General features: G+C 40.6%; 1 protein-coding gene and 1 non-coding gene across 2 annotated transcripts in view; both read right to left on the bottom strand.

Moving 5' to 3' along the window:
• BUB1 (BUB1 mitotic checkpoint serine/threonine kinase) overlaps window positions 1-16,742 on the bottom strand; it is a 46,620-nt gene that overhangs the window by 14,155 nt on the left and 15,723 nt on the right. The window contains exons 10-17 of the mRNA XM_053890961.1: window positions 15,006-15,265; window positions 12,894-12,952; window positions 11,461-11,589; window positions 11,255-11,365; window positions 10,401-10,500; window positions 9,268-9,349; window positions 6,077-6,251; window positions 4,019-4,106 (exon numbers count right to left, since the gene is read on the bottom strand). Of these exons, the coding sequence (XP_053746936.1) occupies window positions 4,019-4,106; window positions 6,077-6,251; window positions 9,268-9,349; window positions 10,401-10,500; window positions 11,255-11,365; window positions 11,461-11,589; window positions 12,894-12,952; window positions 15,006-15,265 (1,004 nt within the window). The remainder of the gene's footprint in view (window positions 1-4,018; window positions 4,107-6,076; window positions 6,252-9,267; window positions 9,350-10,400; window positions 10,501-11,254; window positions 11,366-11,460; window positions 11,590-12,893; window positions 12,953-15,005; window positions 15,266-16,742) is intronic.
• LOC128773736 (small nucleolar RNA SNORA29) lies at window positions 2,300-2,439 on the bottom strand. The gene has a single exon (XR_008418166.1). It is a non-coding gene; the product is annotated as a small nucleolar RNA SNORA29 (small nucleolar RNA).

The following is a 16,742-nucleotide window of genomic DNA, read 5'->3' as shown; positions in this document are numbered from 1 at the left end:
AAGAGGAAACAAAACACCACGTGATTACAAGTCTATTGCATTTGATCACACAAAAAGTCCCACAGAACAGTTTCCTTTCCATTCTGGGAATGACATTTCAAAATTGCTTCACAAAGAGTTGAGTAAAGCATTTTCTTCAGATAAACAAATACTTACAAATACAGCTAGTACAATATGAACAGAAATAAAATCAAAGACATGGAAATATATTCAATAAATAGGTGAGGGAATACACTGGATATTCTTCAGCGATAAACACTGGGAGGGATGGGTTTATTTCCCCAAGGTGTCATCTAAGTATCACTACTGTTATCAAGACTGACTATTTAACTTTATCCCAATGGCTTTTTTCACAGCATTGAAACAAACAGAAAATGCCATAATCCAACAACCTAACACCAGTGTCTTTCTTTACGCACACACATACACATATATAGTTGATCTGTATTATTCATGGGTTCCATGTTTGTGAATTCACCTACATGCTAAAACTCATTTGCAAACCCCAAATCAATACTCATGGTGCTTTTACAGACATGCAGAATGGTGAAAAGTTTTAGTCACCAACACACGCGTTCCCAGGGAAAGTGAAATAAGGCAATGCTCTGCATTCTTGTCTCAGGTCTCACAGTATAAACAAGAGCCGTTGCATGGTATACTTAGTAACGTGTTTTTCGGAATTTTTGTTGGTGATTTCGCTGTTTAGGATGTTCCCCAAGTACAACGCTAAAGTGTTTTCTAGTGTGCCTAAGTGCAAGAAGGCCGTGATGTGTCTTACGGAGAATATGTGTTAGGATAAGCCTTGTTCAGGTATGAGTTATAGTGCTGTGGGCCTGAGTTCAATGTTAACGAATCAACAATGTTTATTAAATAAGGTGTCTGTAAACAAAATGTTGTGAACAGAGGCTCACAGGAACCTGTGTATCTCCCCTATGAATAACAAATGGTTCCGTGTTGGATAATTCAGAGTTTGCAGTGACTTTATACAAAAGAACCAGTGAAAATAATAAGAATTGACTGTGTATGTATTTTTATACACATAATTCTCCTCCACCTTCACATCCACATATGCACAAACATATGTATAAATTTTACAAAATGTATATTTTGAGAAAAAGGACTTTGTACATACAACTTCATGTTTCATTCTTAATTAAAAAAAATTTTTTTTAACGTTTATTTATTATTGAGAGAGAGAAAGAGAGAGAGAGCGCATGAACAGGGGAGGGGCAGAGAGAGGGGGAGACACAGAATCTGAATCAGGCTCCAGGCTCCAAGCTGTCAGCACAGAGCCCGATACGGGGCTCAAACCCACAAACTGTGAGATCATGACCTGAGCCGAAGTTGGTCACTCGACCAACTGAGCCACCCAGGTGCCCCTCTTAATTTTTTTTTTAAGTTTATTTATTTCTTTTGGGAGAGAGAGAACATGAGCAGGGGAGGGGCAGAGGGAGGGAGAGAGAGAGAATCCCAAGCCGGCTCTGCACTGTCAACGCAGAGCCCAACGCGGAGCTCAAAACTAACGAACAGTGAGATCATAACCTGAGCAGAAATCAAGAGTCGGACCCTTAACCAACTGAGTCACCCAGGTGCCCCTTCATTCTTACTTGACAGGCATTTTTCTTACTACGAATTTTTTAAAAAAAGAAACGAATTTTGGAATAGGAATAATTTTAGATTTAAAGAAATGTTGCAAGGATAATAAAGAATTCCCAAATACTCCTCACCTAATTTCCTCTAGTGTTATCATTTCACATTACAGAGGCTTCCCTCTCAAAACCAATAAACCAACGTTTGTTATATTATTAACTAACCTCCAAACTTCATTTGGATGTTGCCAGTTTTTCCACAGGGCCCTTTATTTGCGCCCGGATCTGATCATGGGTACCGTGTTGTATTCAGTTGTCAGGTCTCCTTACTCCCTTCTCATCTGTGACAGTTTCTTAGTGTTTCCTACTCTCCCAAGACCTTGTCCTTTTTTAGGAGTACTGGCCAGGTATTTTGTAGAGTGTCCCCCGACTCAGGTTTCTTGGAGGTTTTCCTCATGACTAGACTGTGAGTATCGGTTTTAGGGAAGAATATTCCAGAGGTAGAGTGCCCTTCTCATTGCATGACTACCATGAGCTATCACTTGTGAAATTAACCTTGATCATTTGGAAAGGTCGTGTCTGCCAGGTTTCTCCACAGTCCTAGCATGGATTTGAATCACCACACTCCACCTAATCCAGTGGGTGTATGCTGGAATAGAACACTTTCCTGGTTTTTAGTAAATATTGTCAATATTTTATTTGAATTAGTTAATTTTCTGTTCAGCCATTTCATATAGAAGGAGGACACAAATAAATCCTCCCTCTTCAGATCATGGCAATTTTAATCTATCCCATAAGCATAGCCACCAAAATCTATTATTGGGAGAAAATGTGGTAGTCAAATGGGAGTATTTCCAATATTTCATATTACAACAAAACATAGTAGAGGTACCCATGTACACAGAAAAAGTTGCTTCCAAACGCATAGGTATTGCTATTAAGTTATGTGAGTACCCAATTACTGTGGGTGCATAAGTCATCAATAAAACCCTTTTCCCTTCTCCACGAGAATTTGAATTTTGGTAACTTTCTAGCTCTTCTCCCCTGAAAACTGAAAACATAAGAGTATCACTGTCAACACTGCTTATGGTAAAAAATAACCATTATTGGTAACTGCATTCTAGACTGAGAGAATTAGGAATATACGCTGGGAATCCGAAGCTTCAGGCTTCAGGTATGACGAGTCTTGGAACAGGCCTGTCCCTTGTGGGGACTCTGGAATCTAAACTGAGTGTTGCAAGAGCCACTGACACACTAACACCCATGGAAATAAGGCTCCTAAGCCAGGGAACTTCTGTTCCCTCGGTCTTAAGTGTTTCCTTGCAACTTAATCATCTCACAGGGTCAAAGACAGTTATTACCCTGGCAACTGATTTTTGTCCTGTATAGGTCTATGTTATGCCAAGGGTGGCTTACGGCAGTCTTGTGATTCAGACGTTTAGTTGCAGGTGGGAAGATTGCTGGTGGGCCTATCGAGCGGCATTTTAAATTAAAAGGCAAGATCTGTTAATTTGCGTGGTTTTTTTTTTAATTATTAGGGAGTTGACCATTTTCTACATGTTTACTCATTCTTTTCTTTTGTAAATTCTGCTCATGTCTTTTGTCCAATTTATTTGCCGGAGTCTCACTTTAAGAAGAGGTTTTTAATAACAAGAGGCGGCACAGCGTAGTGGTGAGAGCAAGCAAGGCTTTTGAAACTAGAGAAATGGGTTCAAATTCCAGTGCTGCAATCACAAGTTGTATGACTATAGGTCATCTATTTTTTTTTTTTTTTTTTAACTCTCTAGACCTGGTTTCTTCATCTCTAACGATGAAAAGGATAGTTCCTACAATTAATTTACTGTAAGGATTAACCAAAGGGTACAGTGCACAAAAAGTGTCAGCATCATACGGGAATATAATAAATACTCGAAAATTGCAGCTACTCTTAGCGTCTGTTGCGTTTCCCAGACTATTCAAAACAGTGCAACTTTACTTGCGCAAAGCACTAGCGTATGCTGCATCTGCATTTTGTACCAATACCTAGGAGGCCGAAACATTCTATCTTACTCCTCTTGAAAGAAAGTTATTGCCTTTCTCAGTTAGAACGGATATAAAGAAAGAGATGCGCATTTGCTCGGTTCCGCAGTAGTTTTCACGCGCCAGGGTCTTTCTTTCGCTGGTCAGAGTATGTAGGCTCTGCTCTCCAAAGGAGTAGAAGTCAGTCACAGGAACTGTTCCCATAGACTCTCTGCTACCCCAGCTGCTTCTCTCACTGCCCTGATGTGGCCAGCGTATGGTACATATGGAGAGAGTACCTTCTGGCTTATCCCTGCGAGTCCATGAAGTCTCTGTTTGCCTCGAAGGGTGGGAATTAGGTATTCCACCACATCCTAAAAGCAAAGCTAGAGCGACAGTGGGTGACAGAAGCACACGTGCCCTCATAGTACCTGAACTTTCTGTCTTTTGAGGGTTCCACCACGTTTTCTTCACGAGAATCCAGAGTCACGTGGGGGCACTGTTTTGCTACCACGTTTTCTGAAATATGGAGAAGATGAGAGAGAGACGTTATGCATGCGTGTGTCCATACACACACGACCTCATATGGTTATAAAGTCCAGGATTCCTTCTTATACCAACTTTCGTTGTAATTTCAAAATAGCATTCCACGGTAAAATGTTCCATAATGTTTAAAAATGGGAAAAAAAAAAATCACTAAAATTTTTTTTACCACCACTACCATTTGTGAGCATTTCAACTCCATACAATCCTTCAAAAGGGTCGGGAGGTGGCAAGTCAGTTCTGGGCAGGATGAGCAGCCTACGGAGGTTACCGGTATGGCGGAGGGCACACCCTGCTTCAGGAGAACCTGAAGACAAGGACGTGGAGAGTAAAACGCTGCAACGCTTTTGGGGGTGGGGGTGGAGATTTGCGTGTCCTTCTGTGTAACTGCTTTATTTAGTCCGTTAGTGTTTAGTTGGTTAAACTGATTTAGAGTGTTTGTATCTGGAAGCTACCTGGCAATACTCACCATCACTCCCTTTAACTAAAAGCAAACCAGTGAAAACTGTCTATGGAAAGACAAGCTAGGAAGGCATTGGAGTATACCTCTACCAATGACGCTAAGACTACATACAGCCAGGTATTACACCGGACTAAACTATCAGCTAGTGCCTCACCAGACAGCTGCTAATCCTTTTTAGAACTAGAACACCAGCTTCTATTTATCTAACTGACGTGCAAATACTACAAGAACAGGCAATATTGACTCTCTGAAAGACTCTACTGAGTAAACTAGTTTTCCCAAATGGAAAACACTTGGAAAAATTTTTTTTATTAAAGTGACAAGCTTGTGATGGCACTTGGCAGTTGTCCAAGTTTCAACTGAACTCTCCTTCAAAATCCAGAAAAGAAATGTAACATACTGAGCTAGTACTCTAAGAGAAACTTTTTAGTCTTTAGTTAAAAATGTATAGGTCTACAGGCTCAGACTTTATAGTGCAATATACTTCCATGAAGTAGAGTGCAATTCTTTGAGCGTTCTTTCATTATTGCTTTGGGGAACAATTACTATTTTTAATAAAAGTGTCATCAGTGGGGCGCCTGGGTGGCTTAGTTGGTTAAGTGTCCGACTTCAGCTCAGGTCGTGATCTCACAGCTCACGGGTTCGAGCCCTGCATCGGGCTCTGTGCTGACAGCTCAGAGCCTAGAGGCTGCTTTGGATTCTGTCTCCCTCTCTGTCCCTCCCCCACTCGTGCTCTTTCTCTCTCTCAAAAATAAATAAACATTAAAAAAAAAAAAAAAAGTTTTTTTTAAGGTGTCAGCAGTATTGGAGTTTGGCTAGTAAATTAGTAGTCATCAAAATGGTAAAGTAGTCCCAGACCTTATTGTATGTATTTTATTGGTTGGTATTTAATTTTAATAGGTTGGTAATAATTATTTGCACTCAACGCCAATGTCTTATACTAAGGTTCAATTCAGATAAAGATCTTTGATACAGGAGTGTTATGTTTAGGGGAAATAAGGACTGTGAGTTTTATTATTACTCTCGTGAGGTCAGTCATTAAAAAAAAAATATCTGATTTTCCTGAGTGTAGCACTTGGCTGTAACTCTAATGTAAAATTTATAGACATACACCAAGGACTAAAATTTGCTATTTTATACTCTTAAAATAGACCTGTCCATAGTGGTCATTTTGTTTGCAGTAAACATAACATAAACCTAAACCCTGTACAAATGGGTTGGACTTTGCATATCTACGTTCAAATGCTTCTATAGGTTTTCCTCCTGTTCCACCTATAATCTAAGTTATTAAATTTCTAAAATGCACAGACTTTAAGAAAACAATATACCAAAAGAAAAAAATCATACATGTAATAATACAGTAAATGGACTTGAAGCTTCTTCTTTATAATTTTTCAACTTCCATTTAGGATTTCCAAGAAGAAAGCTAATTGTGCAAGAACTGAAGCTGGCAGAAGACATGCTAACGTAGTGCCACACACACCTTTGTCTTCCAGAGCGTGCACGGAGTCCCCTGGTGGCTTGTGGAAAGGAGTAGATGCAAGCTGTGCAGCAGAGGTAAAGGCTCCCGGGCTCTTAGGACTGGGTGCCAGGGTTTTGTTGCAGCGGATGCCCCATACGGTTGAATCATCTGACAACTCTTCAGTGTGAGGTACTTCCTGCAACAAAAGATGAGCTGAAAAAAAAGCAGCAATCTCCTTCTTTTGTCCACAAAATGTAACACACTCATACTTTTTAAGATTCAAAAAATGAGGAATTAAAGTATTTTTTTTTAATGTATATTTATTTTTGAGACACAGAGACAGTGTGTGAGCCGGGGAGGGGCAGAGAGACAGGGAGACATAGAATCCCAAGCGGGCTCCAGGCTCTGAGCTGTCAGCACAGAGCCCGATGCGGGGCTTGAACCCACGGACTGTGAGATCGTGACCTGAGTTGGAGTCGGAGGCCCAGGCACCGCCCCCCAAAAAATGAGGAATTAAAGAGAAAATACATGTCACCCCTGGCTAACACAGTCAAGGACATTGTGGTTCCGTTCTCCCCAGAAGTGGGACACACCCCAGTGGAGTCGCACTGCATTCAAGGGTCACGTTTTATGTTCCAATTTTTATTGATTTATTTTTTAATTCGAAAAGCCTAGATTTATAGGAGAGTTACAAAGATAGTACAGAGTTCCCACGTGCATTTCGTCAAACTTCCTCTGATGTTAACATCTTATAGAATCCTGGCGCATCTGTAAAAACACTACTCCTATAGATGCTATTTGGATTTTATCATTTTTCCACATGTCCCTTCTCTGTTCCAGGCTCCAGTCCAGGACACGTGTGGCATATAGTCTCCTCTAATCTGTGCCAGTGTATTGGTCTGTCTCAGTCTTTCTCACATGGACACTTTTGAATACTGGTTGGGAGCTGTGTACAATGTCCCTCCCATTTGGGTTTAAATTTGGCCTTTCATATGTTTAGACTGGGGTTATATTGATTTCAGGGAAGAATATCAGGGGTAAAGCGCCCTTTCTTGTTACATCCTATTAGGAGATATATGATATCAACACAACTTATTACTGGGGATAACCACTAATAACCAATAACCAGATTAACCAATCAATCACCTGGTGAAGGTAGTGTCTGCTGGGTTTCTGCTCTGCAAGAAACTATTTCTTCCTTTCCTGACCCTTATTTATTCATAGCAAATCATAGTTAGCCTACACTCAAAAGGAGATGGGGCGCCTGGGTAGCTCAGTCAAACATCTGACTCTTGATTGTGGCTCAGGTCATGATCTCACGGTTCCTGAGATCGAGCCCCGTGTTGCGCTCTGTGCTGACAGTGCAGAGCCTGCATGGGATTCTCTGTCTCTGCCTCTTCTCCATGCACACACTCTCTCTAAAAATAAATAAACTTAAAAAAAAAAAGGGGAAGTAAATGAAGATCCACTTCCTGGAGGGAGGGATATCAAAGAATTTGTGGACAGATGTTAAAACAATCACATTGAAAATGTGAGTGAGATACTGCAAGGCTATACAAATACCTTGTTCCTTCTTAAAGTTTCACTCACTAATTTTAATATTCATTTATGGATCTAGCTTGGAACAATGATTACTGTGGTGTTCTAATGGCTTTTTCTATTACCACTCATTCCTTCTATGTTTATTACTTCTCATTTTTACTTCTACTTATTAATTCTTCTGTAAGGAAGTTTTGTTTTGTCTTGTCTCCCATTTATTTATATCATTGTTGATATTTATTTTATTTCTTGGGTTATAATCCGATACTACCTTATTCTATTTATTTTCTTGTTCAGATTGTGCCTGGTTTGGCCACTGGTGTATTCAGGTTGGCTCCTGAGTTCTTTTGTTATGCCATCTTTTTTTTTTTTTTTAAAGCACTTCCTTACTTTCTGGCACTACGAGATGCTCTAAGCTCATCTTGTATTTTTCTTCTTCAGCCTCAGAATTAACTGTTTCTCCAAAAATGCAATGGCCAAGTGTTAGAGTCTATACACAAAGAGAAACTGCTGAGTCAGGATTACACTAGGCAAAGCCCGTTAGTTGCCAATAAAATGCCACCCATGGTTTTAATATGCAGTGCACAGATTTTATATAGCCACCATATCTCTTCCAATGCTGGAGGAAACACTGGCTGTTGTTTCTTCAGATGAACACAGGATAAAGCAATTGGCTTATGCTTAGGGACAGGATGCAAAACATTCATCATGGATTTTTTGGCCAAAACACATCTGGTTGAACAGTTCGGTGAAATGCATCTATGAATTGATGCCATTATATTTGAAATCCAGTCCATTATTTGGAAGTTTTTAAGAAGGCCAAAAAGTTCATCAGAAGGATTAGTGAACTGAGTGATAATTTGTTCAGAGAATCCACTGTGGGGGCGCCTGGGTGGCTCAGTCAGTTAAGCGACCAACTCTTGATTTTGGCTCAGGTCATGATCTTACGGGTTCGTGAAATCGAGCCTCGTATTGGGCCTGTGCTGAGAGCACGGAGCCTGCTTGGAATTCCTTCTCTCTGCTCTCTCTGCCCTACTCTCTCCCTCTCTCTCTCAAAATAAATACATAAATAAATAAATAAATTAAAAAACAAAAACAAAAACAGAATCCACGGTGGAATTAAAACTACGAACCAGGGTTTAGCACAGATTTCAGTGCTAGAGTCTGACCCCTCACGGTCAGAGGGCTGGGCTGGGTGAGTGGAGAAAAGCACAGCACCCACATAACACACTCAGGGCGAGAGCAGAAGCTGCCCATGGGCTGGGCACCCTCGCTGCTCTGACAGAAGAACGCTGACGTTTGTCTGCTGAGTTACACTGATGAAGGACCTTCCAGTTTAATTTAGACTTGGGTTTTCTAACATTCCACTGGAGGCCTCACTTCTTGGGTCTGGAAAAAAAATATATCTCCCACTGGTTCCTCCTGCCAAAGGAAAGGCTCTTTGAGGGTGAGGATCATATCATTTTTTAGTTTCTGTATCTACCACTGTGTACGATACACAGTAGATGCTTGAATAATTGTAGAATAATGTTCCAACCCACTCTTCATATTACATTGTACTTTTCAGGACTGTTTAATATACACTAACTCATTTGACTGACATAATAATTTGGTAAAATGAAGGGCAAAGAGATATAAGACTAACTTCGTGGATGAGGCAGTGATTTACTCACATTTGGTTTTGAAGGAAATCTGCTCATAGAGCGTTCTCCAAAGGTCCTGGCTCCCGTGGGTTTATTTTTAGGCTGTGGTAATCTAAGGAAAGATTTCTAGAATTACAAATTGTAAAATATGCTACAGGGGATACTACCACGTAAATAAGACTGTTAGAGACATTTTCCATTTATCTTATTTGACTAGTAAGATATTTGCTTAGTTACACATTTATACATTCCTTACTTTTACAGTAGTTGTAGAAAAACTGAATGCAAGTTGAATGAACTTGACTGTACACATAAAAATAGATCTACAGTAACTTAAGAGAGGATAGAACATATAAAATCTCTACTATACTGAGTTATAAATAGGACAAAAAGAGAGGTAGAGCTATCGCCAATAGAAGGTCATGGACGCCATACATCGTGTTTGTTATGTCTAAGACTAGGTCTAGCTACGGAACTTCCTTCTGAGCTGATCAGACTGTTTCCTTTCTGCCTCGGTGTGAATCTCTCCAACACCGCGATACTCTTAATTCACACTGACACCTCTCTTTCCATGATTTAAACTGTAAACTGTGAAAATTCCTGGAGCTACCCCATTTTACCCCCACATATGGCTCCCTGGTGATCTTTCAGCTTAAAACATCTCTCTGTAGCATAAGCCAGTATAAGCCACTTCCTCTTCTACTTTACCAATCCTGCAAATACAAACAGAGCATGTATGGACACGCGTACTGGTAAACTCATTCATACCTAATTCAGCTTCAAATCTATAGAATCCTTCAGTTCTCTGATAATTTGTAACCATACTGTTTTCCTGTCAACACATGCTTTTGCTATGGGAGGTCTGCTTTCTCATAACTCTGGTGTCCAATGCAGATCTGGACAACTTTAGCAAGAATCTTCCAGTCATGTGGTTAAAATGCTCGCCGGTGGCAGAGCTGGCACTGGTACCCAGGCCATCTGATCAGTGAGCCACGTTTTCTCACTATCCCGAGTCCCAGAGGAACCTCTGCCGGCATCTCATGTCCCTCTGACAACACCCATCTCCTCCAGTCCACCACATCTCTTCCAAACCCGGAGAAAAACCTGGCTGGCTGTTTCCTCAGGTAGACACAAGATAAAGCAATAATTAAATGTGTCTTTACCCATAATTTTCCTTGTTTCCATCCTCGAACACAGGAAAAGCAGATGACAAAGAAGAGATGATCTTATTGACTCCCCAAGCCCCAGAAGAACTTGCATTTTCTGCATTGGAGTAAAAAGTAGCATTTTATTATTGTATTAGGAAAAAACATTTATACTTTATGCTAAACTTCACCTACAAATAAAATGGAACAACAGCTTACAGAAAAGAACTGACACAGTTTTCAAATACTAGGTAACAAGATAAGTCACTTTGTAGTGAGATGAAGGGACTTAACTGTGGTCACAGGGTTTAACACTCAAGCCTGTAGGTCTTGAGCTCCTGCTACACGCAAGGCACGGTATTCATCATTCTCCTAAAACATTGCTCTGGTCACCTGACTCACTGAAAAAAGCTCTCTGTGGCTTTTCTTTCCATTTCCTGTAAGAAAGAATTGACCTCTTAACTTTATATTCTGAGGCCTCCCGAGACTAATGATCCTATTTATCTTTATGATGATCTCGGTCTGGCTTCCAGCATAAAACCTGGGACAACAAATGTGGGCTCCAACACTCCACCCAGGCCATTACTCGGGCCAGGCAAGGCTCAAGTCATACCTCAAGTACTCAGCTTTTCCTGGCCATTCCTTACTCACCAGGATTTTGTCCTTCTATTATTTTCTAAGAAATAAAACCAATCTGTGACATGTATTTAGTCCCTTTACAAACACTATCACATTTTTTTATTTCATGCATTGTCTGCCCTTGTGGGACAAGCTAATCAAGGGAAGGGGAATTTCGTGTATATTCCTTGATATTTCCTGTGGCAACCACCCACAATGCCTACACACTTAGTAGTGTTTTAACAAATGATTACTTTGAAACTGGGCCTCAAAAGCATCTTCATTTTGATCTAGAGATGGCCATTCATCTTTGTCATCAGAAATATCAGGAAGCGTCGGAGCCTGAAACATATTCATGATGAAACCTTAGAAGAATAAAAAGAGTAACTGTAAACATGATTGCAAAAGAGCTTTCATTAATTTGTCGCCAGATGCTACACATTCAAACAAGAGGCTTTACCTAATGCTTCTTTTGTGTGCACGGTGGGTGATGGCTGTACCCTGGATGGGGTTGCCTGAACCATTCCCAGTGACGTGTTTGGAGTTGTGTGAAAAGAACCTGTGTTAACAACCTTATGTGTTTCAGACCCTATAAAGGAAATGGGACAAAAGGCATTACCAGCAGAGAAATCAGAACAATTTAGAAGGCACAAAATTTAAGGAACATTGCAATGAAAACATTTTATTATTGCTGATAATTACCACTAAGGACTTCTATTATTATAGTGCTCACATATCTTTCACTTTTATTTTTATAATAGTCCCATGAGGTAGGTAAGGCAAGAATTATCCTTTTATGGAAAAGGAAATGACAGTTCAAAGAGATGAAGCGGCTTGGTCTCAGATCAGATCAAATCAGCCGCCTTGTTATAAGTTGCACCCTTCGCTCCACTGTCCCCTAAGAAATACATGTTAATAGTCACACAGTGAATCTTAAGACTGGCTTTCCATCTTACTCAGCTGGAGCCCGGACAACGGCAAACAAGGCCCCGTAAAGCCTGGGCGGGACCTGCTCACTCAGACCTCATCTTCCTCCTCCTCTTCCTCTGACTCACTCCAGCCACCTCAGCCTCTTCGCTGTGCATAGAAACCATCAGGGAGATTTCTCATCTCAGGGCTCTGCATTTGCTGTTCTCTCCGCCTGAAACAAGTTTTCCAAGCTAGCTGCATGGGAAGCTCCCTCCTTTGGGACTTTATCCAAAATATCACTCTGTGAGCATCTTTCCCGGTCACCTCTGACATTTCAATTCCCTCCCCCTGACACTCCCTTTCCCCCTCTGTGCGGGTGGGAGGTTTTGTCTTTTCCGTTTATAACTCCATCCCTAACTACCTGGAACAGTACCTGGCATCTGGCAGGTGCTCGGGAAGTCTTGGTGAAATGCAGGTGTTCCCAGCTGTTTCGAGCAGCTTTGCTCCCCACTGAACCGTCACTTGAGAGGATACCAGTCACATAGGGCAAGTGACTGCACAATCGATGTATCTTGTTTTGTTCACAAAACTTACCTTGTATGCAAATGCCTCTAACAAAGTAGTACCAAATAGAAGTATAATCCTCCTAATTAAACTTATAATTACCTTTCCTACCCCACAATATATTAAAGATAACTCTTGTTTTAGGTACATCTGCTGAGAAATTGAATAAAAAAGGTTTCACGAAATCAAATTTCCAAAGGATTCTACCTAAAAAGATATGACCAAGAAGCAGATTTCTACCTTTACTTGAGATGGTCTGGGGCTTCTCTAACCCCTAAAGTCTAAGAATTGGAAAGTGAACACCCCAGTTCATTAAGGCTTGAAGTCTTCATGAGCCACAGCCACCCAAAAGACCTCTGAGTGACCTCAAGAAGCCTGGGCAAAGAGGTCAGAAACAAATTTAATATAATTAAACATTACCTTCTTTTATCTCTGCTCCACTCTGTGGTTTGAATTCATGAGTACTTTTAGCCACACATCTGAAAGAGAACACTCTTGAGACAAACTGACTCCCCAAAACAAACAATAAACAATGTCAGCAATTACAAGCCTGTTTACTTAAAGTACGGACGGAAGTGCTTAGGTTTAAGTAAATAAAGTGTTTTATTTTTTCTTTCATTTCCTTTTGAAGAAAAGAATTCTTATAGATCAAGGTCAGGTACTACATGTTGCCTTGACACAGTGGGCCTGTATTCTAACATCATGTAATCACTCCTGTATCTGGGAGGGCAGGAAAACTGCCTCTAATTCGAATGACCCCATTTATTACATAGGCTAAAGGGCTCACACCCAGGTCCAGGCCTTGGTGAGCAATGCAGCTGGCCACAGTCATGCTATGGGAAGCACTGGTGTGCTTTAGCTGTGATGCTGAGCCAGTAGCCACATAGCATGGTTCTGCCGACTTTAAGAGTTCTCGAGAAATAAAAAAGATGGCACACAAGACATTTATATCACAGTTTAAGTACAGTCACGATAGTGGACCTCACTTGTCTATTTAACATTGCTAAAATTCCCTTAGCAGGGACCACGTTAGGGTGTAAGTAAAAAGTACAACACACTTAATTTTATAAATCCTCACTAAACTGTCTTAAAAAAATGAGTTCTTACATGAGATTCCAGACAAAGGCATCTTTTCTCTGCCACGGTAAGCTGTCCTGGCTAGTGAGAGTACCAAGGGTCCATTCAGTCCCTTGCCTGGGCCGGGGTCAGGGTCAAGCTGAGGTGCTTCTGACTGAGATCTGAATGTTCATTAGGTTAAAGAGTTTCACAGTTTTATAGGGACAGCTCGTCTGGCCCCTCCAGCCTCATGACTCTGTCTCTGCTGGGGCGGATGGGACACGCAACATCTTTTTGAGCCTGTCACTGCTCTCCTGTTTTTATCATTTTATAACTGTGTTAACAGTGAAGAACTAATAAGGTCATAGACTCCAACGACGCAACAGTTCTTTTTTGACATACACTGTATGACACAGGACACAGGTCTGAATTATTAATCTAATGTGAGTGAAAAAGCATTTTAAATATTATTTCCAGGAGAAATCATTGATAAAAGTTAACCTCAGATATTGAGAAGAACCGGTCCTTATGAGCCATAATCTGTGCTAAGGAGTTTAGCCCAAGGGAAGGGTACAAGTTACACGGTCGCTCTCATTTTTTCTAACGGATCAATAAAATTGTTGTATGTAAGAAGAGAGAAAGAGCGTGCCGAAGTCATGGGAGGTAAAAATTTAAACAAAGTAAGTTATTATTTATAAATTATAATTTATGAAATCTAGGAAAATCCCTCAAAATTTGGGGAAAAAAAAATCCCCAAAGCAGTGTACAACAGATGGGTTTTGGCATATCGTGTAATGGATATGAATCCCAAATTACTCCTGGTGGGAAGCTAGAAGGATTAGGAGAACCCATGTGAGGAACACGTGTCTGGACAGTAATAATCACTACATGTATTCAAGGCCAGTAAGAAAGACCATTTCAGTTTAATCACAGGTTAATAGCTGTACATTCTCCAGTTACAAAAAAAAAAACGGTGAGTTTCAGGTACTGAATATTCTTTTTTTTTTTTTTTTTTTTTAACGTTTATTTATTTTTGAGACAGAGAGAGAGACAGAGCATGAATGGGGGAGGGGCAGAGAGAGAGGGAGACATAGAATCGGAAGCAGGCTCCAGGCTCTCAGCCATCAGCCCAGAGCCCGACGCGGGGCTCGAACCCACGGACCGTGAGATCGTGACCCGAGCCTAAGTCGGACGCCTAACCGACTGAGCCACCCAGGCGCCCTGGTACTGAATATTCTTAAGGGAAGAGAGAAGTATGAAATGAAATGAAATGAACACTCTAAAAGAAAAATAGTGTAATAAGTCTGAAAGATTTGGGACGATTTTGGTAACTTTTTCAACATGTCCATCTACAGATTACAGTAAAAACAGGAATCATTCATCTTTTATATACTGTTCTTGAAACTGCAGAACATGTAAAGAAGCTGACAAATGCCACTCCCGTCACTATCGTCTCTAGGACGACCTTCGCCTTACCCGTCATCTTTTCCGGCCACTGGAAACATGGAGTCTGTCACTGGCTGGGCTGCCAGAGGAACAGGAAGAGATACACTCTGGCTGATGGCTGGGGACACCAAAGCGGCAGCGACAGCATTTGCCATAGGAGGAGCAACAGGTGTTGCCTCTCTGGGTCTCTCCCCCATGTTCTTTGAGATCTGCTGATTGATGGCTGGAAGACACAGAGCTCTCGGTTCCTGCTGGGAGCCTACACTTGGCCCCGTCCGTGCCGGATTAACCTTTCAAGTTAAGCAAACAAAAACAAGGCCGTGAAGTCCGGAGTACCACTCATGAGGTACTACAGCTTTGCAAAGAATGGCATCTGTCATCAGTAGCTTCCTCTCCCCTTGTGGCATCCCCACACCCTTCAGGTACAGCCAACAACAACAAGGACCACTTTACATGATGGATGCTTTTGTAGCTTCTTCACCACAGATAAAACTGGGCAGCACCTATTTCCTGAAATAGGAAATAACGAGTCCCTACAGTTTTATCAGTGTTTAAGAACTGTCTTATTTCTCTTAATTTTGAGAAAGGACCAATAAGTCAATGCCCTCAAATGCTCATAATGGTATTCCCTTCATTAAAATACACTTGGGAGCCATCTTCTCTCTAATGAGGAGATGTGAATCTAACTTGCAACAATAGCTTCCACAAAAACATGGCTTACAATGGGAAGGCTGACAAGCTCTGGACTTAAAACCTTTGTTTTTCGACTCATGTGCACTTAGACTGTCACTGCACACTCTTGTGTTAAAAAGTTAAAAGACAGTAGAGTTCATTCCTCACCATATAAAAGTATTCTCACAAATTGTTAAAAAAAAAAAAGGCACCAACTTCTATGGCAAGAATAGTTCACAAACAAATGGATAAAATATAAAAAGTTCATTTTTACTAGTGATCAAAAAAAGTAATCAGAAATGACCTATCCCATTTTCTCACCTACCAAACTAAAAACAGATCAAAATTAATAATAATATTCAATTCTGAAAACATGTTTTGAAAAGGAATAATCAGACTTTCCATACCAGATATCAAAACTTACAACAAAGCTATGGTAAATATACAATATGGAATGATCAAGAAGAAACCTAGTAAGTAACCAAAGCAAAGGTACATTTTAGAAACAGATCTTGTATATTAAAAATTTAGCACGCGATAAAGATATTTTAAATCAAAGGGGAAAGGTCGAGTAGCTCAGTAAATGATTTGGGGGCCACTGACAATCCGTTTGGGAAATATATCCTTATGCTATCCCAACACAAAAGCAAGCTCCATAAAGGGAGGCTTCTGGTTAAAGACAGTGGCTTAACTATGTGCTTTATCATCTACCTCCAAAACCTCACCAAAAGGTTGGTAAAGTAATTCTAACTCCTAAAACAACAGTTGGAGGAGGCTGATCAGGAGAAAAGTTCAGACATATAGATACATCTCAGAATGGAAATGAAAGTGGAGCTGAAAGCATGAACTAAGAAAATTCTGAGGGAAAATGATTCCCCTTCGAGAACATAGCATCCAGCCTAATTATCGCCCATGTGTGAGGGTACAAGCAAGAGATCTCAAAAAACTAATCGCTCATATATGCTTTTTTTAAAAAAAGCTCCTAGGGACTGTGTGCCACCAAAATGGGGTTGTTAAAAGGAAACAATGCCATAGGAACTAGAAAATAAGCAGGGATACACCACTGGAGAGGAGTCAGGAGAGGACAGCTGCTTG

The sequence above is a fragment of the Panthera pardus genome, unplaced genomic scaffold (assembly GCF_024362965.1).
Source record: "Panthera pardus isolate Hobbes unplaced genomic scaffold, ASM2436296v1 HiC_scaffold_26, whole genome shotgun sequence".
In the NCBI taxonomy this organism is placed as follows: domain Eukaryota; kingdom Metazoa; phylum Chordata; class Mammalia; order Carnivora; family Felidae; genus Panthera; species Panthera pardus.
The sequence above is the reverse complement of the archived record's forward strand: the minus strand, read 5'-3'. Positions and strand labels throughout refer to the sequence as shown.